This window comes from Diceros bicornis, chromosome 19 (genome assembly GCF_020826845.1).
Source record: "Diceros bicornis minor isolate mBicDic1 chromosome 19, mDicBic1.mat.cur, whole genome shotgun sequence".
NCBI lineage: Eukaryota > Metazoa > Chordata > Mammalia > Perissodactyla > Rhinocerotidae > Diceros > Diceros bicornis.
In genome coordinates, this window is record NC_080758.1 from 51,276,259 (window position 1) to 51,300,903 (window position 24,645).

At 56.7% G+C, this 24,645-nt stretch overlaps 1 protein-coding gene across 2 annotated transcripts in view; it reads left to right on the forward strand.

Annotated features, from left to right (window-relative positions):
• PYGB (glycogen phosphorylase B) overlaps nt 1-24,645 on the forward strand; it is a 51,850-nt gene extending 27,205 nt beyond the window's left edge. For both annotated transcript variants that reach the window (XM_058563364.1, XM_058563362.1), the window contains exons 5-20: nt 957-1,088; nt 3,155-3,266; nt 3,703-3,785; nt 4,975-5,118; nt 5,759-5,851; nt 7,006-7,152; nt 7,889-8,052; nt 9,001-9,115; nt 10,358-10,459; nt 11,160-11,307; nt 14,637-14,695; nt 16,484-16,625; nt 18,469-18,676; nt 20,092-20,226; nt 21,510-21,576; nt 23,178-24,645. In XM_058563364.1, the coding sequence (XP_058419347.1) occupies nt 957-1,088; nt 3,155-3,266; nt 3,703-3,785; nt 4,975-5,118; nt 5,759-5,851; nt 7,006-7,152; nt 7,889-8,052; nt 9,001-9,115; nt 10,358-10,459; nt 11,160-11,307; nt 14,637-14,695; nt 16,484-16,625; nt 18,469-18,676; nt 20,092-20,226; nt 21,510-21,576; nt 23,178-23,330 (2,004 nt within the window). In that variant the 3' untranslated portion in view covers nt 23,331-24,645. The remainder of the gene's footprint in view (nt 1-956; nt 1,089-3,154; nt 3,267-3,702; nt 3,786-4,974; nt 5,119-5,758; nt 5,852-7,005; nt 7,153-7,888; nt 8,053-9,000; nt 9,116-10,357; nt 10,460-11,159; nt 11,308-14,636; nt 14,696-16,483; nt 16,626-18,468; nt 18,677-20,091; nt 20,227-21,509; nt 21,577-23,177) is intronic.

The following is a 24,645-nucleotide window of genomic DNA, read 5'->3' on the forward strand; positions in this document are numbered from 1 at the left end:
TCATTCAGTGCCTTACCAAATTAATTTATTCCATGGCTTGTAAGCAGAATAAATCCCACAGTGTGGAGGGAAAAGCAGCTCCCCCAAGTGCGTCTACTCAAAGCACCGGCAGAGCCTGTGGATGACTTGGTATTTTGTCGGTGGAGTGTTCTTTGTTTTTACTATTAGAACAAAATTTACTAGTAAATTACAAAATTTACTAATTTTGGATGCCACTGGGTGCAGTTTTTGGAAAATAAGATGCCTTGAGGAAGGCTTAGAGGAAAGGCGGTGTCTTCCGGCAGGTGAGCGGGTGCCCCTGTTGCAGGCGCTCCCGGGGGCAGCTCGGCCCTGGCCCCACACGTTGTGGTGTCGTTTCAAAGCAGCGGGCTTCCAGGGATTCTTTCTTTTTTTTTTTAAATAGCAGCTTTTTTGACATAGCAGGTGGTTTTTAATGTATTCACAAAGTTGGGTAACCATCACCACTATCTATTTCCAGAATGTTTTCATCACCCCATAGAAAAACACGGAATTGTAGTCACACCCCTGTATCTGAAGACCGTTGCTCTGCTTTCTGTCTCTATGAGTTTGGCAGTTCTACACATTTCATATAAATGGAATTACACAGTTCTTTGACTCAGCATAATGTTTTCAAGGTTCATTCATGTTGTAGCATGCATCAGGACTTCATTCGTTTTTATTGCTGAATTCAGCTGATTCTTAGTGTCTTTTTACGTTGATGCATTTTTCTGAATTTTATGAGTTTGTTTCTTTAATAGCCCAAAGTGTTAATTTTTAACCACATGGCCTTAACTGGAATTGAAATCTTTGCATCGTACAGAGGCCGCAGTTTGGTTTCAGTGCTCGGCGGCATCATCTTGACAGTGTGGTCAGTGTGGGCCAGGACGGGGTCAGCCCAGTGCCCAAGACTGTCTCCTCCTTCCTGAGAGCTGACCTCGCTGCTGGCCCCTTTCTAGGTGGAGGAGGCTGATGACTGGCTGCGCTACGGCAACCCCTGGGAGAAAGCCCGGCCCGAGTACATGCTTCCTGTGCACTTCTACGGGAGAGTGGAGCACACCCCGGAGGGCGTGAGGTGGCTGGACACGCAGGTATCCGACCAGCGCATTTCCGGGAAGCGTGGGGCTGAGGATGGTGACTGCTTGTGTTTCGTTGTCGCAGCAGCTTCCCTTTGGGAGTGGGAGGCGTGCTGCTCCCCTGGGGGACCTAACTTGAGGTCCAAGCCTGGGACGCTCTCTGCTCCTCTTACACTTCGTCAGGAGCTGTCCAGACAGCAGGAAATGGTGAATGTGAGGCCACACTCTTTGTGGTTTAACAGGAGGTGTGTTGGGGTGGAGACCAGCAGTTGTTTACTGGCAAGCAGGCTAGCATTGTGACAGGGACAGGGCATTGATCCCCTGGGGGACATGAAGAGCCCCCCAGCATCTCCGGAGAGCAGGCACTCGACGTGCTCCCTCGCCACATGCTCCTGGTCCCACGTGTGGCCCATGGACCTCAGTAGTGTCTCCCGGGTGCAGACCACGGGTTACTCTGAGCTATCAGAACCCTGAGCGTGTGGGGAGACCTAGGTGGATGTCCTGGCATGGGGCACAGGCCCTCCCCGCCAGTTGTGCCCTGATGAGGGGGCCAGGACAAGAGCACGGAGTGCTTGGCTTAATGTAGTGCCAGCCATAGTGGGGCGCAAGCATGGAGAGTCCAGTCCGGGCTCAGAGACAGCAGAGAGTGCACATCTCAATGGCTTTAGAGGGTGGAGGAGGCTAGCAGGAGAGAGGCCTCATGAGAAGAGGAGTAGTTGTAAAGAGTGAGACTTAGTTGTCTAATGGTGTAGATAGGATGAGCAGAAGTGAGTGAGCCTGGGAGACTGGGGAAGTCGCAGACATGCGCAAATGAGTCGTCCAGATTTTCTGCAACATAAGTTTTAAGGACACGTAGGGCTGGGGCTGGCTGGAGCCACGTTGTGGAAGCCTCAGATGCCATAATAAGTAGTAGTTAATTTGAAAAAGCAGAGCAGAGCACCTGGTTTTCTAAGTGTGTGTGTGCTTGTAGAAGATAAACGTGTCCCTGTGGGTAAGGAGGCCTGGAGGCTGCTGGGGCATCCCAGACGGGGTATGATGAGGGCCTTGACCCGGAGGGCTGGCCGTGGAGAGGGAGGGAGGGGGTTGGAGATGCTTTGCAGTGCTTGTTGCTGGCGTGGACAAGGCCATGGGGGGCGAGGAGCCGGGGGCAGAGGCAAGGGCTGAGAGGACAAAGGAAGGGAAAGATGATACTGGGCTTGAACTTGATGCCGTTACACAGTCCCCTGTGCCTGTCAGAGCTGACTTCATCTTGTCAAGTTGCACAGTTGCGCTCTGGGCCACCATAAGCCTGCCCGAGTGTGAGGAACCCATCAGAGAGGCCGAGGGCTGGAAGTGGCCTTGAGGCTTGTGTGCTTCTGTGCTTGGCAAGAGCAAAGCGGGTGCTTTTGGACAGATGGGAATTGGGAAGGAGCATGCAGGCCCTGTGGAGGAGAGCAGGTCCCGTGTTTTCAGGAGTGGAGTGTGTGGGCTGGTTGGTTTCACTGAGGGTTAGAGGTCAAGGCATCTGACAGAAGCCTGGCTGCAGACACTGGGAAGTGGAGGACAGAGGTGAAAGTCGTCTGTTGTCAGGAGTTAGCTGAGTCCTGACATTGCTCAGGCAAAGTGGAGTGAGAAGAGGGAAGGTGTGGAGGACAGAGGACGAGGACGAGGACGTGAGGAGTGGCTGCTCAGGGAGCACGAGCCAGGTGAACATAGCAGCCCCTCGAGGAGCTGAGGAGGCATTCTTAAGTCTGCGATGCCAGTATCGCAGAAGGTAAAGCTAGAAAGACAGTGTGACGCTGGGCGTGTGGTCAGGGGCTTGCCAGCAAGGCTGTGTGCTCCTACCTCAGGACGTCCATGAACTGGGGCTGTGGCACAGGTGAGCGACAGGGTGGGAGGGGGTTAGGACTGCGGCCGGGCACAGGGTGGGTTGAGTGTGTTTCGGGCAGAAGGAGAAAAGCCGGAGGAGGGTGAGTAGGCGGGCCACCAACAGGGAGGTGGAACTCTGCTTCCTGCGAGGCTGGAGCTGCCCCGCCCAGCGCGCCCCAGGACTGGGGACTGTCTCTGGTTGACTCGATCCTGACCATCTCTTCCTCGACCAGGTGGTGCTGGCCATGCCCTACGATACGCCAGTGCCGGGCTACAAGAACAACACTGTCAATACCATGAGGCTGTGGTCCGCCAAGGCGCCCAACGACTTCAAGCTCCACGACTGTGTGTTCTGCTGGCTCGTCCCCGGGTGGCTTGTCCCCAGCTCGCTCCATGCACTGTTGTCCCGTCTCTGCACTCTCACTGCTGCAGAGACCACATGGCTCCTCTGCTGTGGGAGGGCTGGGGGCCGGTTCCTCATGAGCGCCAGGGCTGCACAGGGAAGGCTCAGAGGCCAAGTCCGCACTCGTGGGCCCCATGTTCTCAGGACAGAGCGGGGGGCCTGGGGCACTGCAGGGTGTCGGGGATGCATGGTTCCCAGCGCAGCTCTAAGGGGTAGGGTGTGCGGCCGAGCAAACCGGTCACTCTGGGGGCACCTTCTGTTCTGGAGCGCTTGTCCTCAGACTGCTGAGGGAACTGAGTGAGGAACCGCAATGTAAGGGTACACAGGGAGTCTCGAGGTAAGGCTTGCGGGTCCTGACCTCACCATCTCTGCTCCTAGTTAACGTGGGCGGCTACATCGAGGCGGTCCTGGACAGGAACCTGGCCGAGAACATCTCCAGAGTCCTGTATCCAAATGACAATGTGAGTAGCTCCCAGGCTTAGTTCCTGTCTGTGCCGTCCTCCAAGGACGAAAGTCAACTGCAAGGCTGGGCTCTCTGGTGGAACCTGTTTGCTGGCCTCACGGTTGTCAGGTGAGACCATGGAAGTGGCTCCTTGAAGTGAGGACGGGCAAGGCATCCTTGGTGAAGCCCAGCGAGTCCAGCCGTGCCTGTTGGCGTCTCCCCTTTGCCCTCTCTCCCTGAGAGGACACTTAAGGAGATTTGGCCTCTTGCATACACCTGCGCTCTCCCGTGATACCTGGCCACCCCCAAGGGCTGGGTCTGAGCCGACTCCACATGAGGCGTGTGGGTCCTCGGAGCCCGTCAGACCTCGAGCTCAGCGGTTCCTGCTCTTCCTGCATGTGATGCCGCCTCCCCAAGAGTTGGATGACCCACCTGTCAAGTGGGGACAGCAGTCTCTTATTTTGTAGTGACATCTCGAGACAAGACTTTCATGATTTGAAAAGCTCTTAGCATGTGCCCACCGTGTGCTGAGTGAAGGTCACAGCCATATTCTCCATTACCACCGAATTTAGCATCTGGTGGTTGGTTGGTTATTGCTAGACAAGAGCCCTTGGAATTTGCCTATCTCAGTGGGTCGCGTGTTGTTTTGTTTTATCAGAGAAACACCTGCACATAATAACGAAGGGCGTTGGTACTGAAAGGCGCACGACAAAACGTACTTCCGTCCCCCTATCCCGGGGTTGGGGGCAGGTGCTGGAGTTTCAGGTGCAAGGCCTTTTTATAATGCCTGCACTTTGGAGAGTGCATTTCTGAGTGGCTCTGGCATTCCTCCTGCTTGGCTAGGCGTTATGAACAGGGACTAGACCTTCCTGCCTACCCCACACCACACAGGGCCGCGTGACCCCCTGCTGCTGCCCTTCTGCTCCCTCCTTGTCTAGAGGTCACGTGCAGGTTAGATCGCTTAAGATCTTCTGCCTGTGCCCTTGAGGCAGGTCCCCTGACCTTTGGGCCCCAGAGTGGTGAGGTCAAGGCGTCAGCACCACTCTGGTTCTCAAGGGCTCTTATTGTTTCGTCTGTGTGCACATCTCTGCAGTCCCTGGGGCAGGACCCCTGGCCTAGCACTCCGTCCTGCAGCTTGGGGGACCCCTGAGGCCTGTGGTGGCCCTGCTGGGTGAGCTGTTGGTGCCAGAGCTGTCCTGTGTCTGCAGTTCTTTGAGGGGAAGGAGCTCCGCCTGAAGCAGGAGTACTTTGTGGTGGCTGCCACCCTCCAGGACATCATCCGCCGCTTCAAGTCCTCCAAGTTCGGCTGCCGGGACCCCGTGAGAACCTGTTTCGAGACATTCCCAGACAAGGTGCCTTTGTCTGTTGGGGGTTGAGGTCATGTGGAAGGACAGGACGTTCTCAGGCTCCGTTTCTTCCTCTAGGCTATGGCGTGGGCGGGAAGAGGCTGGGGCAGGACAGCAGCACCCCTAATCTTGGTCTCCTCATTGACAGGGGCTGGGCCCCCTTCCTCCCCGACCAGGGCCATGCTTTGGAGTTGAGGCAGCAAGGGACACTAAAATCTACTGTGGGCAAAGCCTGACGTGTGTGGCAGGCTGAGTTCAGTGATTCTAAACAAAGCAACATAACCTAGGTGGGAGGAACATTCTGAGTCAGGGAGAGCCCCCTGTACCACCGCGGGCCTCAGAGGGACCCACAAGCTGCAGCTCCTGGACACCTGCTGCAGAGCACACTGGGCTGCAGAGCCAGCCCACAGGGTCCTCCTGCTCCCTCCCTGGGCCCCTCGGGCCCTGTTCCTGCTCCCTGCTCTTTGGTTGGTTTTCACGCTGGAGCCAGCACCTGTGTGGTGCTATCTGCTTCCTACTGTCTACCCTGTAGACCAGGCTTCCTGGGGTGGGGGGAGCGGCTAAGGACCCCAGTTCTATGCGTGCCGACCACCATGGCACCCACACGGGCAAGGGGATTGAAGGGATCCCCCTGTGTAAACCGCAGGTTGCCATCCAGCTGAATGACACCCACCCGGCCCTCGCCATCCCTGAGCTCATGCGGATCCTGGTGGACGTGGAGAAAGTGGACTGGGACAAGGTGAGCACTGAGGACGAGTGTGCAGGGTATGGTGTCCCCGCAGACCTGAGCACATGGGGTGACGATGTCCCCATAGACCTGGGCACATGGGGTCACGGTGTCCCCATAGACCTGGGCACATGGGGTGATGGTGTCCCCCGCAGACCTGGGCACGTGGGGTGATGGTGTCCCCGCAGACCTGGGCACATGGGGTGACGGTGTTTCCCTGACCTTTGAGCCTATCCCAATAACAGTCGTGAGTACTCAACTAGTCCTAGGAGGCGTCCTGAGGGAGGCCTCTACCCTGTGGCCTTGGGAGCACAGAGGGGTATTGTTCCTGAAAAGACAGGGCCATAGGGATGAGAAGGACGTTCCAGGAGCAGGTCCGGGTTTCTCCTGAGGGACTGGCACACAGTGAGTGCAAGCAGTGGTGCAAAAGCACAGAAGAGCAATTTTCTGGAAGACAAGAAAAGATTCTGACACTTCTTTGAGCTTCTCACATGTATTTTCTCGTCTTAGAATTGTGGCTAAAAACCTGGAAGTATTAAGTTTAAAGAAAATATCTTGACATATTTATAGGTTTCTTCTCCTGACTCGACATGTTTTGGTCCTAGATTCTTTAGTGTAATGGGATTTTCTTGATCTAGTTTAACTAAATCAACTTGTAAAACCATAAAGCAATTTCACCCCATTTTATAGCACCCAGAGTCCCTCTGGTTTTGGGGTGCACTTCTGGGTCGGGCTGGGCAGCCCCAACTCAGGTCCTGTCTGCTCCTGGCCAGCAGAGGGTAGGGCCACACAGTTTGCCAGTGATCTCCGGACTATGGGTGTGAAGTCAGTTTACTGGAAATAAAATAGAAAACTGGTTGGGGCTCGTTTCATTTACTAATAAAAAATGATTTACACACGAAAACAATCGGGGTGATTCCCAGGTGGTAGGATATGTGTGTGCACTGTGTCAGCATGTGCACAGTATGTGGGTCACGTCAGGGAAGTGAAGGACACGGCTTAATTTCGGGTTTTGAGAAGGTTCTGGACAGGCCTCTCAGAGAGCAGAGACATGCGGCTGGCTGGGCCCCTTTCTGGTGGGATCTGAAAGTCTGCCTTCGATCTCCTTGCCTAGGCCTCTGGCAAAAGAGCTGCTTGTTTCTAAACAAAACACTGGAATGTTCTAGGCCTGGGAAGTCACAAAGAAGACCTGTGCGTACACCAACCACACCGTGCTCCCGGAGGCCCTGGAGCGCTGGCCTGTGTCCATGTTTGAGCAGCTGCTGCCACGGCACCTGGAGATCATCTACGCCATCAACCAGAGGCACCTGGACGTGAGCACCAGCCTGCTGGGACAGGGGTGGGCTGTACCCGTGGTGGCCACCCCTCTTGTCATGAGCAACGCGGAGGTGGCGGGAGACACCATGCTGATGGGCCCTCCTCTGTCCTTCTGATCTAATTGGCCTGGGACAAGTGCTTTACTTCTTGAATGGAATAGCCTCTGTCCAGCAGAGGACTTTAGGGTCTAGGGGCTGTCACTTGGCAGAGCTGCTGGCTAGTCCCCTGCCTAGACCCCTGCTATGTATGTGGGAATTGTGGATTCAGGTCTTTTTAAAACGTTCCAGTTCCGAGCAGGGTTTAGATGTGTCTATTCCTAGAATGCCAGAGACCTTTGTCCTGAGCAGCCTTTGGGTGATTTGAAAACAAAGCACCATTTGTCTTTTCCCTGTTACTTGGAGAGAGGAGAATGGTACAAGGACAGGGGGAACCAGTCCCGCCTTTCTGTGTAGTAGGTTACGTGGCGTGTCCTCAGCTCCTCGGCTCCGCTGGCCCGCCCTCTGCCTCTGACAGCGGCTCTGCCGAGTGCTCCGGCCAGGCCGGGCCTGCCCTGGGCTGAGGCCTGTGAGAAGAGGCCCCTACTCTCGGGGCTCTCGGAGGGGCGTCCAGGATGCTCGAGTGCAGGTCTGGGGGTGCGGCAGCCCCGGGATTTTCCTTGAGGAAACAGAATTTCCCTCGGGGAGCCTCTGGGACTTCCTGCTCTCCCGTCATGGTTCTCCAATTTGGCAACAGCACGTGGCTGCCCTGTTCCCTGGGGATGTGGCCCGCCTGCGGAGAATGTCTGTCATCGAGGAAGGGGACTGCAAGCGGATTAACATGGCCCACCTGTGTGTGATCGGCACCCACGCTGTCAACGGCGTGGCGAGGATCCACTCGGAGATCGTGAAGCAGTCAGTGTGAGTGGGGCCGGGGCATACCCCCTTTCTGACCCCAGACCTGCCTCGAGGGACTGTCAACCACCCATACGCACAGTGGCTGAGGCATACGGCCCATGTTCCACACCATTACCTGCTGCCCTGGGGCCAGTGACTGGACTGCCCGAAGCACACTCGGTGGTGGTTGGGGACATCAAGGGACCTGACTTAGCAGGTGATGTTGGGGAGCCGAGCCTTCTTGTCACAGTGGCTCCTCCTGTTTTCTGTGTTCTTGGTCTGTCCAGGCAGAGGCTCTGCTCCTGGAGCCATCTGCTGCTGGCTGAGTGCCACCAGCACCCCACCTCGGGACAAGTGTCCCAGGCCTGGACAGGGTGGAGGTGAGGGCGTGGCGGGCCTGGGCTCGTCACTGAGAGGGAGGAGGAATTCTTAGATCTCATGATTCCTGTCCCCCTCTTGGTAGGACATGATCTCGGGGTTCTGTCCTTCCATCATCACACCAGACGTGCGGAGCACACCCCGTCAGCCCCAGGCGGGCCCTAGAGCAGGCCTGTCCGTGTGGGGGCTGTGTGTTCCCAGTGCTGGCCCGACGGTTTATGTGTTAAGTCTTTAATCCCCACAGCAAACTTCGCAGTGGGGTGTGCCCCCATTTTACAGATGAGCAGAATGAGCTCCGGTTTCTTGAGCTCTAAAGCCTGTACACTCTCCACTGTTGTGGAGATGTTTCCATTCTGGAAAGTGGCCAGGTTCGACCACTTGTGCATAAGGTTATAGTTAGCCCCTCGCTACATGGCCGGATGGGGAGTGCTTTGAAAGGTGTGTGCTGCATGCCCACTGTCTCAAAATGTGTGGTAATGAAAAACTGAGCTTTGGTGTTTTCCAGGGTATTTCCTTAAAAGGTCCTCACGTTCTGTTGCTCATCTTGTTAAAAACACAGCTTGTATGACTATTGCCTGTGTTCTATGTTTTTAGCTTTAAGGATTTTTATGAGCTGGAGCCAGAGAAGTTCCAGAATAAGACGAACGGCATCACGCCCCGGCGGTGGCTGCTCCTGTGTAACCCAGGGCTGGCTGACACCATCGTGGAGGTGAGCCTGCCGCCTCTGAGTCCACAGGGGCTGCTGTCTGCCCACTGCCGTCAGGCCTGTCACCAGTGGGTGCTGAGCAGGCAGCGATCTGCTCCTTGTGTGTTGACCAGCAGTGCCTCCTGGATGGGTTTGGTTGGGGTCCAGCTGCTGCCTCCAGTTGTGGGAGCGCTGGTCTGGGCTGGGCTGGGGCCCAGTGGCCCGGGCCACAGCAGTTCAGAAGTGAGGTCCTGGGCTTTGGGAGGGGCCTGGGTGGGGCTGCCTGGCCTGAGAGGTTTTATGAGCCGGAGATGTGGTAGTTACTGGCTTGTTCATGTGCTCACTCAGGAAGGAAAGGAACAAGCGCTCTTAGATGCCAGGCGGTATACAACTCGAGGATGCAGCAGGCAACTGTGGGGCAGTGCCCCCGGTGAGGGCCTGCGTGGGGACACTGCTCGTCTGGGGCTGTGTGTGTCAGAGAAGGCACCCCTGAGAAAGGGACAGTGGAGCGCGATCTGGAGTTAAGAGGAGGTAGCGCTCCGGGTGTAGCGAGCGTCTGCTCCAAGGTCCTGTGCCCGGGGTGCGGGCCCAGGGTCTGGAAGGCCAGTGAGGCCTCAGTGCTGGGTGAGGCGGGCAGAGGGAGGACAGGCCACAGACATGGCCAAGGTATTTGGAGGCCAAGAGTTTTCCTCTTTATCCTGAATTAACAACAGGGAGACTTGAGCGGGCGCACTTGCTGTGACGTTCACTGGGAAATGACCACCCTGCTGGAGTGTGGGGAGGACGGGGAGGTCCCAGGTCGAGGTGCGGAGGCAGCTGGAAGACCTTCATTAGTTTCTGGTGGGATGGGTGCAGGGCCTTGGGGATGGGTAGGAGACGGGGCTCGGGCAGTGAGGAGCTGCTGGGCCGTGGTTGGCCCCCAGGCTTTGGGCCTGTGATGGAGGCGAGGGAGCTTCGTGCGTTTGTCATGGACATTTGAGCTTGATGGGACTTGCGCGTCCTGGCAGAGCAGTTGGGAGCGCAACCGCGTCTGGCTGAGGGGGGGCTGGGGCGGGACTGCCTGTGGTGGTCGGGCCACTGGTGTGAGGGTGTTTCCTGAGAGTAGGGTGTTGTGAGAGAGACGCAGGCCTGGGGCCAAGCCCAGAGGAGGGGACAGATCCCAGGAGGAAAGCAGAGGTGTGGATGACAGAACAGGAGGAGGACAGTCTTCAGGAGGACGGGTCCCCTCAATGAGCAGAAGCTCCCTGTCCCTTTACAATTCTCCAGAAAATCGGGGAAGGTTTCCTGACTGACCTGAGCCAACTGAAGAAACTGCTGCCATTGGTCAGTGATGAGGCGCTCATCAGGGATGTGGCCAAGGTCAAGCAGGTAGGCCCGCGTGCATGGAAGTCCTTCCACCTCACTCAGCTTTTCAGAGGAGGACCTGACTGACCTCAGGTCACACAGCGGGCGGGCGGGCGGGTGAGTGCAGACGCCCGGAGTGGCCCTGAGCAGCCTTCACTTGGAGTTCTGTAGGAAAAGCTTGTCCAGAGGGAAGCGCTCAGAAAGCCAGTTCAGATCCTTGCTTCTCTGCACCTGGTGTGCTGTCAGCTGCACCCAAGCCCCTCCCTGCAGCCGGCCCCCAGCCGAGCAGGCCCAGGTTGCTTGAAACCTTTGAAAGCAAACAGGCGGCAGCCTGGTGGAGAATGAGGACCGATCCCGAGACGCCGAGTGCTCGAATGCCTGCCTCTCTGCTGTGCCGCCCCATGGACCTGGAGGCCCGGAAATGGTCCTTCATTTTGGAGTCTTATCCCTCCATCTTCTCTCCCCAGCCGCCCCCATCTGTCTTCTTGATGCAACACTCGCTGGTATCCTTTGATTCTGCTTTTCTTATCCTCTGCTTCGCTCCAGGTTTGCTTTCTCGTCTAGTTTCCCGTTCATTTCTGTCGCTCCTGGTGTGTACACTTTCAGGATCACTCTTCCTCATCCCCCACCTGGGTGGGAAGCCAGAGCGTTAGTCGAGCCTCAGGGAACTCGTAGGGTTCATTCCTGTGAACCGTCTAACTGTCCTTTCGTTTATTCTCCCCAGGAAAACAAGTTGAAGTTCTCTGCCTTCCTGGAGAAGGAATACAAGGTGAAAATCAACCCCTCCTCCATGTTCGACGTGCACGTGAAGAGGATCCACGAGTATAAGCGGCAGCTGCTAAACTGCCTGCACATTGTCACACTGTACAACCGTGAGTGTGCCACTAGGGGCCTCAGCGCCAACTTCCCTCTGCGTCCTCTGCCAGCCGTCTTTCCTCTGGACCCCTCAGCTCTCCCTCGCCAGCTCACCCTGGGACCTGGGCCTCTTCTTCCTGGGGTTTGGCGCGGAGGGGTGTGTGTGACAGTGCACGTTGATTTTAAGCAGTAGCCTTGTAGTTTTGTATGTGCTCAGTGGCAGAGTGGTTACAGAGGAGTGCAGGTGAGCTGGCCTCCAGTCTGGTTGGGGACCAGGCCTGAGCCACATGAGGCAGGTGAACAGTTGAACTCCTGAGAGGGTCTGTGGGGCTGCGGGACCTCAGCTGCAGCCTGAGGAGTCAGTGGGGCCTTGGTGATCAGGGGCTTCGTGGGACTCGAAGGCCGGGTTTTCTGTTCAGTTTAGTTTTTACTTTAAATTTAGTTATTATCTTTATCAGATTCGTCTTGAGTTATGTGGAAAGATTTTACTTATTAGAGGCATTGAAAGTACACCTATAAAAATAAAAAGCTATGTTAAATTTATACACATACCTTAATTGTTTAAGCAGCATTTAATTGTGAGAGCAAACAGGAATCAAAGATCCCTTGAAAGTAAATATGAATATTTGCTAGGTTTATAAGTATAACAAAACCTTAAGGAAAACTTGGTTTTAAAAATTTTGTAACGTAGTAAAGTGGACATTAATTTTGAAAACCAAAGAAACCACAGATACTCATTTCAAGATACAGAGCTCCTTTCAAGAACATCAGCTCTCCTGTTAGCAGTAGGTAAGACTGGGTCAGGGGCAGAGTCCGGCCCTGGAGACGGTGAGCAGCAGGAGAGATGGTGTGTGTGGTCGAGTGCGCCTGCTGCTGGGCCTTGAGGAAAGGCCCCGGGGAGGACCTTTGTGTGCACAGCCAAAGGAGGTGCTTCACGATGCTTCCCTGGCCAGAAACAGTGTTTCATGGAGACGTTGTTTGGTTTTCTTTGCAATGTCTTTCTTTTGCAGTTGTGGTTCTCTGCATTTTCTTTGTCATTTGCCCAGTGGTATCCCCAAGTTCCCTGCTTGAATGGCCCTGTTGGTCCCCAGATTATGAACAGCAGTGCAGTCGCAGGCGCCCTGCCCTTCCTCCCCCTGGGATTCCCGGCTGTTCCCCTGAGGCCGTTGGGGGCCTGTGCTTGTTTCCACTCCTTCGTCGCCTCCTGCCTCTGTGTGTGCGCGTGGTTGCTCCATGGTCGGAGCAGACAACGCTGACGCTCTGCTCTGCCACCCCGTCCTGGACTTGAGTTGTGTCTTAGTCTGTGGATGAGCACATTCAGTACTCCCCACAGTGCCCCACTTTCCCTCTAGTTCACAGCAACTGCTCATGTGACCTGTACTCCTAGTTCTTGCTTGTCAGAACAGCCTGTGGCCTTTCAACATGAAGGACAGTTTGAAGGTGACATTATTGGCTTCAGTTCTTTTCCTTGAGTGTCTTTTAGGTGCTTGCCCTCTGCTATCTGGAGGCTGGGCTGTTGGCTCGTCTTGGTCCCATGCGTGAACCTGTCCCACTGCCTGTGCTCATTTCACTCGGCTGTGTCTTGATCCTGACCGTTGTGGGGCAGTTTTTGCCGATGCCTAGTATGCTCTTGGGATATGTCGACTGATGTCTTGTATTATTTCTAGGAAGTTTTCTTGAAATCTATTTGCAACATTTATTTGGTGCCATTGTTTTGCTTTTCTTCTTCTGGGACTCCAGCGAGGGGTGTGGTGGTCTCTCCTACCTGTCTTCGTGTCTGTTGATTTCTCTCTGAATGTTTCCAAAGCTCTTTCGTTTTTCCATTGTGTTGTCTGCTTTTTTCGTTTCCATCGTCTGTGGGTCTGTGGTGCTTTCTGCGAGTCTCCTCTCCCTCTTAGCTCCTGAAATCAGGCTGCATGTCCGCGTGGTGGTGCTGCCTTTTCGCTCCTGTGTCCTGCCAGTTCTCATTTCACGGGCTCCCGTGTGCTGCCTTCTCTCCTCGAGGGCTTGTGTTTCTGCCCCGTGGTCTCCTTTCCAAGTTGATGGTCATCTCAGGTTGGAGATTCTCAGCGGCAGGTTGGTTCCTCTTTTCCTTGTCTGTCGCGAGCCGTGTGTTCACGTTTGTTGCTCGGATGTGAGTGAGCTGCACTGCCCAGCGCCACCAGCAGGGGCTATGTGGCGCTCCAGGGCAGCTGCAGCCTTCCCCAGCCTGTGCTGCTCCCTGGGGCCCGTCTCCTCTTTCTCTCCGAGTCCAGGCTGGTTCAGGAGCGCCCCCACTGTCCTGGCTCTCTGCTTTCTGCCCTGTGGGCCTCTGTCCACCAGGATGTCAGACCCTCCTCCCAAGGTTTCCCTATAGGAGAGGCGCTGACAGGTCTGCCCGCCTGGTCCCCCAGGGCTCCTTCCCTGCCCCCCAGGACGCAAGCCCTATTAACAGCCCCCTCTGGAGAGGCCAGGCCCCAGGACCCTCCACACTTGCAGCCCTGTCCCCCACCCACCCCATGACCTGGCAGAACCTGCTCAATGATCTGGAGTTCGCATGTTTTTTCTCTTTCGTAGGTTTGGTGAAAATGTAGTTTGTGTTTTTATTTTTTACTATTCTCCATGTCATTCTGCCTGATTCTGGAAGCAGGAAGATTGAGAACTAAGGAACAGCTGTGTTCCTACTAGACCCTAAAGTCAGGTTTTCAAGATCAGCCTCTTTACTGCTTCTGGCTGGTTCCGGCTCTGGGGAATGCTGTGTGGGGCCTCCTGTCATCTCCTCTGTGTAGACAACAGCCCCCGACACGCACTGAAATTGAAAACACTGGTCCGGCGAGGACACCCTCAGTTTGCTGGGGCTGAGAGTGAGCCGGCCCTTGTGGCCTGACACTCTGTCTGCCCTGTGCAGAGAGCTCAGGACTGGCTTCGCACCTCTGTGTCACAGCGCGGGAGTGGGGGACTTGGGGTCTCACCTGATTCCCCTCGAGGGCTGGCAGTGCCATTGCCACAATCCCAAGGTCACCTCTTTTGCGAGTGCCCGTCATGTGCAAGGGCCCCGAGTCCTGGTGACAGGCCAAACCACGCTCCTGTGTCGGGCTGTTCTGGAAACAGAGGTGCAGCTTTTCCTAGGAGCCTTTTGGAAGAGTCTGCTCCTGGCTGGTGTTCCTCACCAGCCTGGGACACAAGTGCAGAATCTAGGGGCCTCGTCCCCATCCTGTGAGTGGGAATCCTGGCGGGCACGTGGGCCCGGTGGCTATGCCCACTGTCTGTGTGGGGCAGGCCTCTGAGGGCTCTGGCTGCTGCAGCCCCAGGGCAGTGGTGTGTCCGGCTCCAGCTGCCTCACCTGCATCTCTTGTCTGTCCTGCAGGAATAAAGAAGGACCCGGCCAAGGCCTTCGTGCCCAGGACTGTCGTGATTGGGGGCAAGGTGAGGTAACATCGGCTTTGCTCCTCGCTTGATATTTGGTCAGAATGCACAAACCGCCATGTTTTCTGGCAGTGCCACTGCGTCCCAGCTCGGGCAACAGCTTCCCAGTGGGCTGGATTCTGTGGGTGGCTCGGAGCCGGCGTGCACAGAGTGCCAGAGGTCCCTTGGCCCCCAGGGTGCTTGTGGGCTGGGTTGTTTCGCTCACCGTCAGCTCAGCAATAGGAGGGAGCTGGATGGGACCCCTCCGTGCCCAACACATGGAGTGGAAGTCCCTAGCCCCAAGGGCAGTCCCCAGTGGGCTTGCTGGCCCCTCCATCCAATGGGGCAGTGCCCTTTCTCTGCATGACCACTGTGCTTCTGCACCTGTGCCTGGCTCTCCGGCCCCAGCACGCTGCCCCACTCGCTCCCCTGCACTCATGTGCTGAGTGGACACAGGTGCTGGCTGCTTCATCAACCAGAGGTGTGCCTGCTCTGAGCTCAGCGTGACTTTATTTCACTTTATTCACTATGGCGCATGCTTTTGGACATGCTATTGTGGAGTCCCAGCGTATTGCCATTAGGCGTTGGCGGGTCCCATCATCGGACTGTGTGCGCTAGGGCTGGTGTCTCCATCCTCTGCCACTTTTCCCCAGGAGCCTGATCAGAGAACAAGGATGCTCTGGGGTGCAGCTTCCTAAGGGAGGCTGTGGGGCAGGGCCCAGGCACTGTCCTCTCCTCCAACTAAAGCACGTCTGAAGGTGGACGGGAGGTCCACGCACCTCCCTGGGCCCACCCAGCTTCTGACAGCAGCTCACACCCACCTCATTTGGTCTCTGCCCGCTCCAACTCCTGCTGTTTCTGAAGCAAAACCTAGACAGCATGCCCTTTCATTTGTCAGCATTTCAGTATGCATTTCTTAAAGATATGGGCTTTCAAACGGTTTTTAAAATGTTAGTTATTAAAAGCCTAGAGAAGAGTGGGAGGAATTGTAGAACATCAGTGAAGCTCTTCCACAGGCTCTGCTGGGCCATTTCAGAGCAGATCCCAGACCTCATAGCCCTAACCCTGCAGACCTCACGTCTCCACAGTGCCGTCTTCCTCCAGAACCCGAGGTGGTCAACTCTTGCACCCCATCACACAGTGCCACCGTCACCCTGGGTGTTCAGGTGACAGCTGCCTTGAGCAGTTTGTTTGCATCAGGACCTAGCGAGGGCCTAATGGGCCGGCTGCTTGCTTTCTCTTCAATCTCTTCATCTGTAGGTTTCCTCCACGTCTCCCTCTTTTTCCCTTGCAATTTAGTTGTTATAGAAATGGGCTGTGTCTTCCCCAGGCTGGCCTTTTCTGACTGCATCCCTCTGGTGTGTTCCAGACTATTCCTTATTTCCCTGTATTTCTTGTAAGTTCGTAGTCAGTTCTAAAAGTCCTGTTTCTTTTACCTCTTCATTTCTGAAAAACTGACTAGAATCAGAAAACGAGCTTGAGACTGACAGATCTCTGCCTATGGCTGATGTGGCCATCACGAGACACGTTGTCGGAGCCGAGGGAGACAAGTGTGGGGCATCGTGGCTGGTGTGGGTGCAGGTGCTTCTGTCATGAGTCAGTCTGCCAGATGGCGTGCAAGGAGGCAGGGGTGCCGCAGCCGCAGTCCCTCTGTGGCACCGAGAACCACCCCCCCCAACACTGGCAGCACCGCTCAGTTGTGTCTGGCACCAGGCTCCGGTGACTGGTGGCAGTGCTGGGACCCCCGAGGACCCTGCTCTGCCCCGAGCACAGTTGTGTTCATGCTTAACCCGCCTTCCCCCTTTCCAGGCAGCCCCTGGTTACCACATGGCTAAGATGATCATCAAGCTGGTCACGTCCATCGGCGATGTCATCAACCACGATCCAGTTGTGGGTGACAGGCTCAAAGTCATCTTCCTGGAGAACTACCGTGTGTCCTTGGCTGAGAAAGGTAGCCCGGGGCGGGGGGCCACGTTAGATAGGAAAAGCTACCCCTGCTGGGCACAACGTGAGTGGTCATTGCTGGTCAGGCAGGTTAACTCTGCCCAGGACACCAGGTTCCCCCAGCCTGAGCGGGACCTCTGTTCTAGGAGTGAAAGGCTCTGGGGAAGCTCTCTGTCTGTCTTTGGGTGCGGAGAATACTCTCAACCTCGGACGTTTTAGTCTCTGTACTTTCTCGCTTCTGCCCGTGATCTCATTGTCCCTCCTCCTCCCTCTCTTCTCTGCCCCTGGGGCTCGCTGTTGCTGGCGGCATGAGCTTCCACAGCCACCTCTTCCCTCCCCTTTTCCTCTCCCCTCCCCAGAAGATGCTTCTGCTTTTCACCTGTTTGCTCTCAAGGGCATTACCTACTTCTCTTCTAGGCCAGCCCTGCCTCTTCTGTCCTTTCTGAGGCAGCTCGGGGCTGACGTCCCCCCCATTCTGCTGACAGTTGTCTGGGGCTGCTCCACTTTGAGGGTCCAGGGGAGACTCACCCAGGATGTGTACTGCTGCCTGGAGAAGGTCCTGCGGCCAGATGTACTTGGAGCACGGCCATCCTGACCTGGATGGGCCTTTCTAAAGTGGCCGCTTCTGGAAACCCGGGCAGGAAATCAATTTGCCCAACCAAATGGTGGGAAACCTGAGCCTGGAATTCTGGTGCTGAGATGCAGGCCCCTCGTGGTTCAGACAGACCAGCTGCCGCTTCCCGCACTTGGTCTGAGTAAATGTATGCGGGCTGATGCGCGCCTCCTCCCGTCAGCTCGGCTGGTCATCAGAACATCGCTGTGGTCTGGCTGCTGCAGCCTGGCGTGGATCAGGGGTGCTGTTGTGGTTAGTCCGTCACCGGGCTCCTGACATGTCTTAGGGCCCTTTGCTGCATGGAACTCCCCGCTCGCCATTATTTGGGGGGGGCCTGGCTCTGCACATCTTTAGAGCTGACCTTGGGGATGCCCAGTCTGGGGCCTCAGAGCTGGGGTCTTGGCCCCCTCATTCTCCCCCAGCTCTTGGACTTGGTGTGGAAACACGTCCACGGTCGCATCTGCTCATGTTCCTCTGTCCTGAGAGTGGGGCTTCCCAGGGCAGGAGGCGCCTGTGTCTCTTTACCCTGGCACCTTGAAGAAGAGCTGGGCTCTGCTCTGTGCTGACCCTGAGTACCAGCCTGCTGGGCTAGGGAAGCAGCCTCAGCTCCGTGGACCAGCTGAAGACGTGGGGGCAGGGGTGCCAAGGCAGGCGGGACAGAGGCTGCTTTCCCACCTGCCACGTCTTGGAGGCGTGGGGACCCACGCTTGAGAGAAGCTGCAGGGCTGTGGCATTTAGGTTGTCATCGTGGCCGCTGTGCCCAGTCTGCGTACAGCACAGGGTAATTCCTGTGCATGTGAACACGAGGAAATTGCCCTGCTTTTCTAGTCCTCTGGTTCCCTAAGAGTCTGGATTCTTCCTGAAGTGGTCTAAGGAGCCTTATGGGCTGATAAGACAGAAGTGATGTTGGGGTGACTGGGAATGACAGCACTGATGGGCCAGGGCCTGGGGCCCCACCATACTTCGGTTACGCCCTGGTCCCTGGAAGGTTCCAGAATAAAGGTCCTTTGCCACCTGGGGGGCTTCTCCTCAGGAGGAGGTCCCCATGTTGGACCCTCTGCCCTAGGCTGCCCTTACAGGCGAGGTGGGGCCTGCGGTGAGCAGGAGGTGGTATTTGTCCTGGCAGTGCTGGCCTCGGGCTGGGAGGAGGCAGCGTGGCGTTCCTGTGCCCTCCCGTCGCTCTCGTGCTGGGAGTGCTTTGTGGCTGACCTGCCTTCCTGCACTTGCCCCCCTGCAGTGATCCCCGCTGCAGACCTGTCCCAGCAGATCTCCACTGCAGGCACTGAGGCCTCAGGCACGGGCAACATGAAGTTCATGCTCAATGGGGCCCTCACTATCGGTACCATGGACGGTGCCAATGTGGAGATGGCCGAGGAAGCTGGAGCCGAGAACCTCTTCATTTTTGGCCTGCGGGTAGAGGATGTCGAGGCCCTGGACCAGAAAGGGTATGTGTCTCTCCCCGACATCAGGGACACAGCGGCATCCCGGGCACTGCCCAAAGCACCAGGGAGGTTGTGAGGGCTCTCAGGGCCAGGCCTCCACTTGCCAGGGTGAATGCCTGCCTGCTGGGCATTCTGTGGCTGCCGGTGCACTGGCAAAGTCTGCTTTCTTCCTGAGCACCCAGTGGGCTGTCCCAGGAGGCCGGCTTGGGTGGGAGCTGGCTGCTCTGTGCTGCTTCTCCACAGCCCAGTCCTTAGGGTCCAGACCCAGTGTTTGCAGAAGGGTGGAAGGGCCTGGTCTCTGTCAGGGGAGCCCTCGGGAACGGGGCCCTGAGCACTCTTGGCCAGTTTGGGGATTTGGGGCTGACCCACTGCTGAGATTCCCTGGCCTAATTTTTTAAAATAACCTTTTTGTCTTGGAATAGTTTCAGATTTACAGCAAAGTTGCAGGGACAGTACAGAGTGTGCCATGGACCTTCTCTCAGGCTCCCTGGTGCTTCCGTCTTTACTAGTCAGTGACCCCTGTGTTAGACCTTAGGTCTCCCATCTCCTCTGCTGACAGATCCTCAGCCCGTCCTCGCTTTTCACTTCCCTGGATGCTTTTGAGGAGTCTGGCCCCGGCCTAATCCTGACTAATAGTTAAAGGAAAAGGCAGCGTTTCGTAATTGTCTGAAAGCTCACTGGGAAGTTGGTGAGGCATCAGGCACCAGCCGGATGAAAACCCCAATGTCACCTAAAAAGTCTCTGCCTGAGAGTGAGCCAGATGTCAGCCTGAGAGCACAGACCCCCACCTGCCCTTTTCTACTCACCCCTCATTCAGGCTCCATCAGCCCCGTCCCCAAGTCCTGGGACAGACACATCTGCCACATGCCTCCCTCGTCCCACACTCCCTGGTGGCCACGGGCCTCTTGTGTATCCTCCTGCCTGGTGTTCCATGTCAGGTCCTTCCCGTCCTCCTCTGTCATCATGGTGGCACAGGGGCAGGGAGTAGACGGGGGCAGAAGCGGGGAGCAGAAGGGTGGGGCAGGGTGAGGGCAAGGGGCACAGGGCAGGGGCTGGGGGGGCGGGGGGAACAGGGATCAAGCAGTCCGGCAAGTTCTTGAGCAGCCTTTCCCGGAGGAATACGTCCATGGACTGGAGCTATGCATGTGATTGTGTGTCTTCTAGAGACCACGACTCTGTAAACAGGAAAAGGAGCAGGGGGCTGGACTTTGCACTTTACAGCAGCACATCGGCCCCTCCCCAGGGCCCGGCAGCCCACGTGGCCAGTGGCTGCCATCCCAGACCTCGGACCTCGCGGGCCTGGAGCCTGGGGCAGTCCTGGGCCAGGGGAGTGCCCAGCACAGACGGCCCCGCTGCCTGACCCCGAGGCTGCCTCCTGGAGACCCTGGGCAGCTGAGCCTGGCCCCATCTCCCCGCAGGTACAACGCCAGAGAGTTCTATGACCGTCTGCCCGAGTTGAGGCAGGCTGTGGACCAGATCAGCAGTGGCTTCTTCTCCCCCAAGGAGCCAGACTGCTTCAAGGATGTTGTCCACATGCTGCTGAACCATGACAGGTGGGACTGGCCTCCCCTTTGTCCCTGCGTCCCTCCCCACTGACAGTCAGACAGACGGGTCCTCCTGGTGGGCTGAAAACTGCACATTCTTCGGGGGTAAAACCTGGGTCTTGGTAAGGCTTGCTGCCCCCTCAGCCCATGGGCAGTGCCTCAGACTCGGCTACACCCAGGGCCTGGAGCTTGAAGAGCCCCTGGCAGTGCTTGGCATGTCTTGGGGGCCTGGTGGTGGGAATGGCTGGCTTCATGGACCAGCCCAGGCCCCCCAGCACCCCAGCACTGACCCCCTGGAAGGGCGTGAGGAGCAGGAGGTGGTGTCACAAGGGGCTGGTTGGAGGCGATTCCTGGGTCCTCTCTTCCTCAGGGAAGAGGGGGTGTGCAGGACACCCCAGAAACCTCTGGGAGGCAGGCGGGGCAGGTGTGTGAGACAGAGGAGTCCCGGCTGCAGCAGATGCTGGCCGTGCGGACACCAAGGGGTTGAAGGGGACACAGCTTGTGACGCTGTAGATGGCTCTGTGGGCAGTGCATCCTCATGGGGCGGTGGTCCTCCCTCATCTCCAGACAGGCGGCCTGACTTAGAGCCAGTCAGCATTGCCGTGGCTCATGGCAGTTCTTGGTTTCACCCCGTTGGTGCAAGTTGAATCTGGTGAACGTGAGAGTTGACCCCTGTTCCACTTTCAGTTGCCTTTTGGTTCGTTTTCTTTGTTGCGTTTTGCTGAGTGCTGTCAGCTTGGCTTCAGTCAGACCAGATTGTCCCTCCACACGTGTAGCTGAGCCAAGGACTTGGCCCTGGCTGAGGTCTTTGATCAAGGAACACTTTTAATGGTTTTATGAATTGTGTTTCTGACTCAATCGTAAACAAAAATGCATTTCTGTATTCATAAATCTTGGTTTTCCTCCAGAACATCCTTTTTCTATATCACCGGTTCTCGGCCCAGTTAGACCAGAGAACAGACGACTAAATGGAGCCTTGTTGTCATCCTGTGTTCCTTCCCTGGGAGGTGACATTGGCAAGATGGCTCTCAGCCTGTGTAGTTCTAACCCACATTGCACAGGGAGGGTGCACTGTAAATGCCGTTTCTTTAAAGAAACATTGGGTTAAAATAAGTTTTTTCTAGAATAGTGTCCCCAGAACAGAAGTGTTGCTCACAGAGCAGCCCCTGTGGCCAAATAGGCTCCATCACCCCAGAGCATGGGGACGTGGACGGCAGGGGACTGGCGGTTGGTTTCCTGACCTCCCACTTGCCGCCCGCCACTGTGGCCCAGCCTCCTGTCTCCCGTTTCAGGTTCAAAGTGTTTGCAGATTATGAAGCGTACATGGCATGCCAGGCCCAGGTGGACCAGCTGTACCGGGTAAGGTTCTTGGGCCCCAGAACTGGCAGAGGCAGCCCTGGCAGGGGAGCCACAGGATGCACCTATGTCCTGTCTCTGGTCACTCCTGGGAGGTCACAGTTCAGCTTGTGGCCCAGACCAGAGTGGCTGGGGGCTCTGCGAGCTGAGGCACATCATGGGTGTGGGCCGTCCTGCTGTCCAGTGCTTCTTCATCGTCTTCCACTCAGGGACCCTCAGCTGTCCCTCTGCTCTCCTCTCCAAGGCTGGTGTCTTGTGACCCCTTGGGGCCAGGCTGCTGTCCACACCAGCATGTTTCCCCTGCAGCCTCTGAGCAGCTGCCAGAGTGCGTCAGCAGAACAGGCATTTCTTCCTGAGGTCTGTGCCGTGGCCCCAGCAGACAGCGGAGGAGACGGGCTGTGCCCCAGCCTGCAGTCTGACCACCCCTCTGGGTGGGATCGGGAGGGCACAGGGGAGAAGGTGCAGCGCACGAGGCACAAGATGAGGGAAGGGCCTGGTGAGCAGTGAAGACCTTTGTGTGCACGCAGAAAGTTTGTGTTTAGAGTGAGAATGTGAACAATTTCCTGAGAAAGTATTAAGTAGAGTGAGGGTCTTGAAGCTGTAAGGAGTGGACTTTGTAAGGCAGGGCTGCTGGAGCCAGTTCCTGGCTCCCTGGGGAGGGTGGACCAGGAGAGAAACCCCTTCCCAACTGTCTGGAGCGTGCACCCAGCTGGCACATGGCAACCTGTGGGAGCAGTGTCCCCTCCTTGTTGTGGCTTGCAGGGAGTGGGCATGCCCATGGGGGTCTCCTGGGAAGACCCACGTCCTGAGCTTTGGGAGGTTAAGGAGAGTGATCCTCTGTGCCTGCTGCCCTCCCTTTTCTGGGATTTTCTGGGTGTCCTACCCTGTGCACCCCACCAAGGACAGCAGTGGGAGGGGACCCTGTGACAGTGGTGTGACTGTGCAGAGTAGTTGGGTCAGATAGTCTATTTCCCCAAACTGTTTAAGCAGGTTCTTGGAGGAGGCCGGAGGGGTTTGTGCTTCTGATTTGCCACCAGTCCCCACCACCCGCTCCCCCGAGGCAAGCTGCAGCCCTGCCTGCCTTGGGGAAGCATCTCCTGATGCTCCCTCCTGCGAAGGGACAGGAGAGAGGGGGCCTGGAGACGGAGGGACGGGCAGGGATCTGGGAGGAGCCTTTGCTTCCCTCATCTGGGCCTCAGGAGAGTCTGCTTTCTGGGGTAGGCCCTTCCTGGTGCTGGCTGAGTCTGGGGGCAGCTGCCAGGCTCTGGGGAAGCCCTGGGAGAAAGGAGACCGCTTGGCCATTTCCCCTGGGCATTGGATCCACGTAGTGGCGAACAGTCACCTAGTGGTTTCTGTCTTTGTTGCGTGGGCCATGCCCTAGCACGACGTGGAGAGTTTCAAGGGCCAGGACCTTCTCAGGCTCCTTGCCCCTATTTCTAGTTATTTGGTAGCTTTTCTGGTCGGTGGGGGCCCCCTTTTCAGGTTGTAATTTCCTCTTCTGTCAGGCTGCCGCAAGAGCTAAGAGCTCATCTGGGAACAATCCTCAAGTTCTGGCAGCACAGGGCCTCTTGTGCAGTTGACTCAGCACCTTCTTCCCTCTGCAGAACCCGAAGGAGTGGACCAAGAAGGTCATCAGGAACATTGCCTGCTCGGGCAAGTTCTCCAGTGACCGGACCATCACGGAGTACGCACGGGACATCTGGGGTGTGGAGCCCTCTGACCTGCAGATCCCGCCCCCCAACCTCCCCAGGGACTAGGTGCCCCGGCACCGTTGGGACCAGCAGGCTTGTTTTCTTGTTGACTCTGCACCTCATGCCAGTTTTCAAGCACTTTGCCAGCAGCCAGTGGTCCCTGCTTTTTCATTGCTATTTCCATGAGGGCCTTGGGGATTATGGTGGTGGCCTCGAGGGGGGCGGGCAAGGAAGGAAAGGTGCCGAGAGTGAGGTGCTCCCCGGCTTCCTGCAGGAAAGCAGGGCTCGCAGCACTGACCATGGCAGCTAGCCCCATCACTTCAGTCCCCCACGCACGCTTCTTGGAGCCCCTGCACGCGCCTTGCTGTGAGCTTGTTATTGGTTTTGAGCCTGTGGACTCTGAGGTCTGGGCAGGTGGCCTTAGTGAAGCCTGGGGAAGTGTTTATTTCTGTAGCCCTGGTCTGGCTGGCCAGTGTGGCCCAGTCCTCCTTGGCCTGGTTCTGAGTGGGTCCAGTGCTCCAGGCCATGTCTTTACAGCTGTTGTGTGGGTGCCCTGGCACAGTTTCCAGATTGATCAGATAAAGAGGCCCCAGGATGACTGAGGGTGACACTGGGGAGGGCATCTAGGGGCCTTGATTAGGACAGGCTGGCTGATGCGGAGCTGGCTTGGTTTTACATTTTCAAAAGAAAATTAACTTCACAAGGAAATGAAGCTAGCTGAAGCTTTTTATTTTTTAGCAACTAAAAACTGTCCTTCTGAAGTTTCACGCTGTGGGAGGTGATGCTGGGATGTTTTTGCCGGGCCCTGGAGGCCCCTAGTGGGGTCACTGCCTCTGCTGGGGGAGGCTGATGCCCAGCCCCTGCTGCAGATCTGTGCCTCCCCCCACCCAACCCCCCACCACCCTGCAGTGTGCCAGAGGGTGTGTTTCCTGTCTTGTAACAAGGCTGGCCTCCCTGGTCTGGAAAAGGACCGAGCAGGTCCTGAGGGGAGCCCACTTTGCATCTTCTTAGACAGCAGGCTGGTGCTGGAAGGGCGGGGGAGCCCCTCTCAGCTGCCCAGAGCACCAGGAGCAGGTGACGCCCTTTCCCGTGGGGTTGCTGGAGACACAGGGCGGAAGCACCCTTGCAGAGCCTCTGCCTCCTTCATGCTGGACCTGGGCGGCACGGGAGCTCTGCCCTCATCCTGGCTCCTGATTGCTCACGGAACCAGGCCGTGGAGGATCTGCTCATGGGCCCGCTTCACCCTAGCCATTGGGGGCTGTGGTTGCCCCCCCAATACCCTCCACTGTCCCATCCCTTAGGCTGTATGTGACCATCACCATGCCACTGGCTGTTGCTACCTTGTGAGAGAAGCCCATTAAACCTGCCCCTGCTTGGTTGA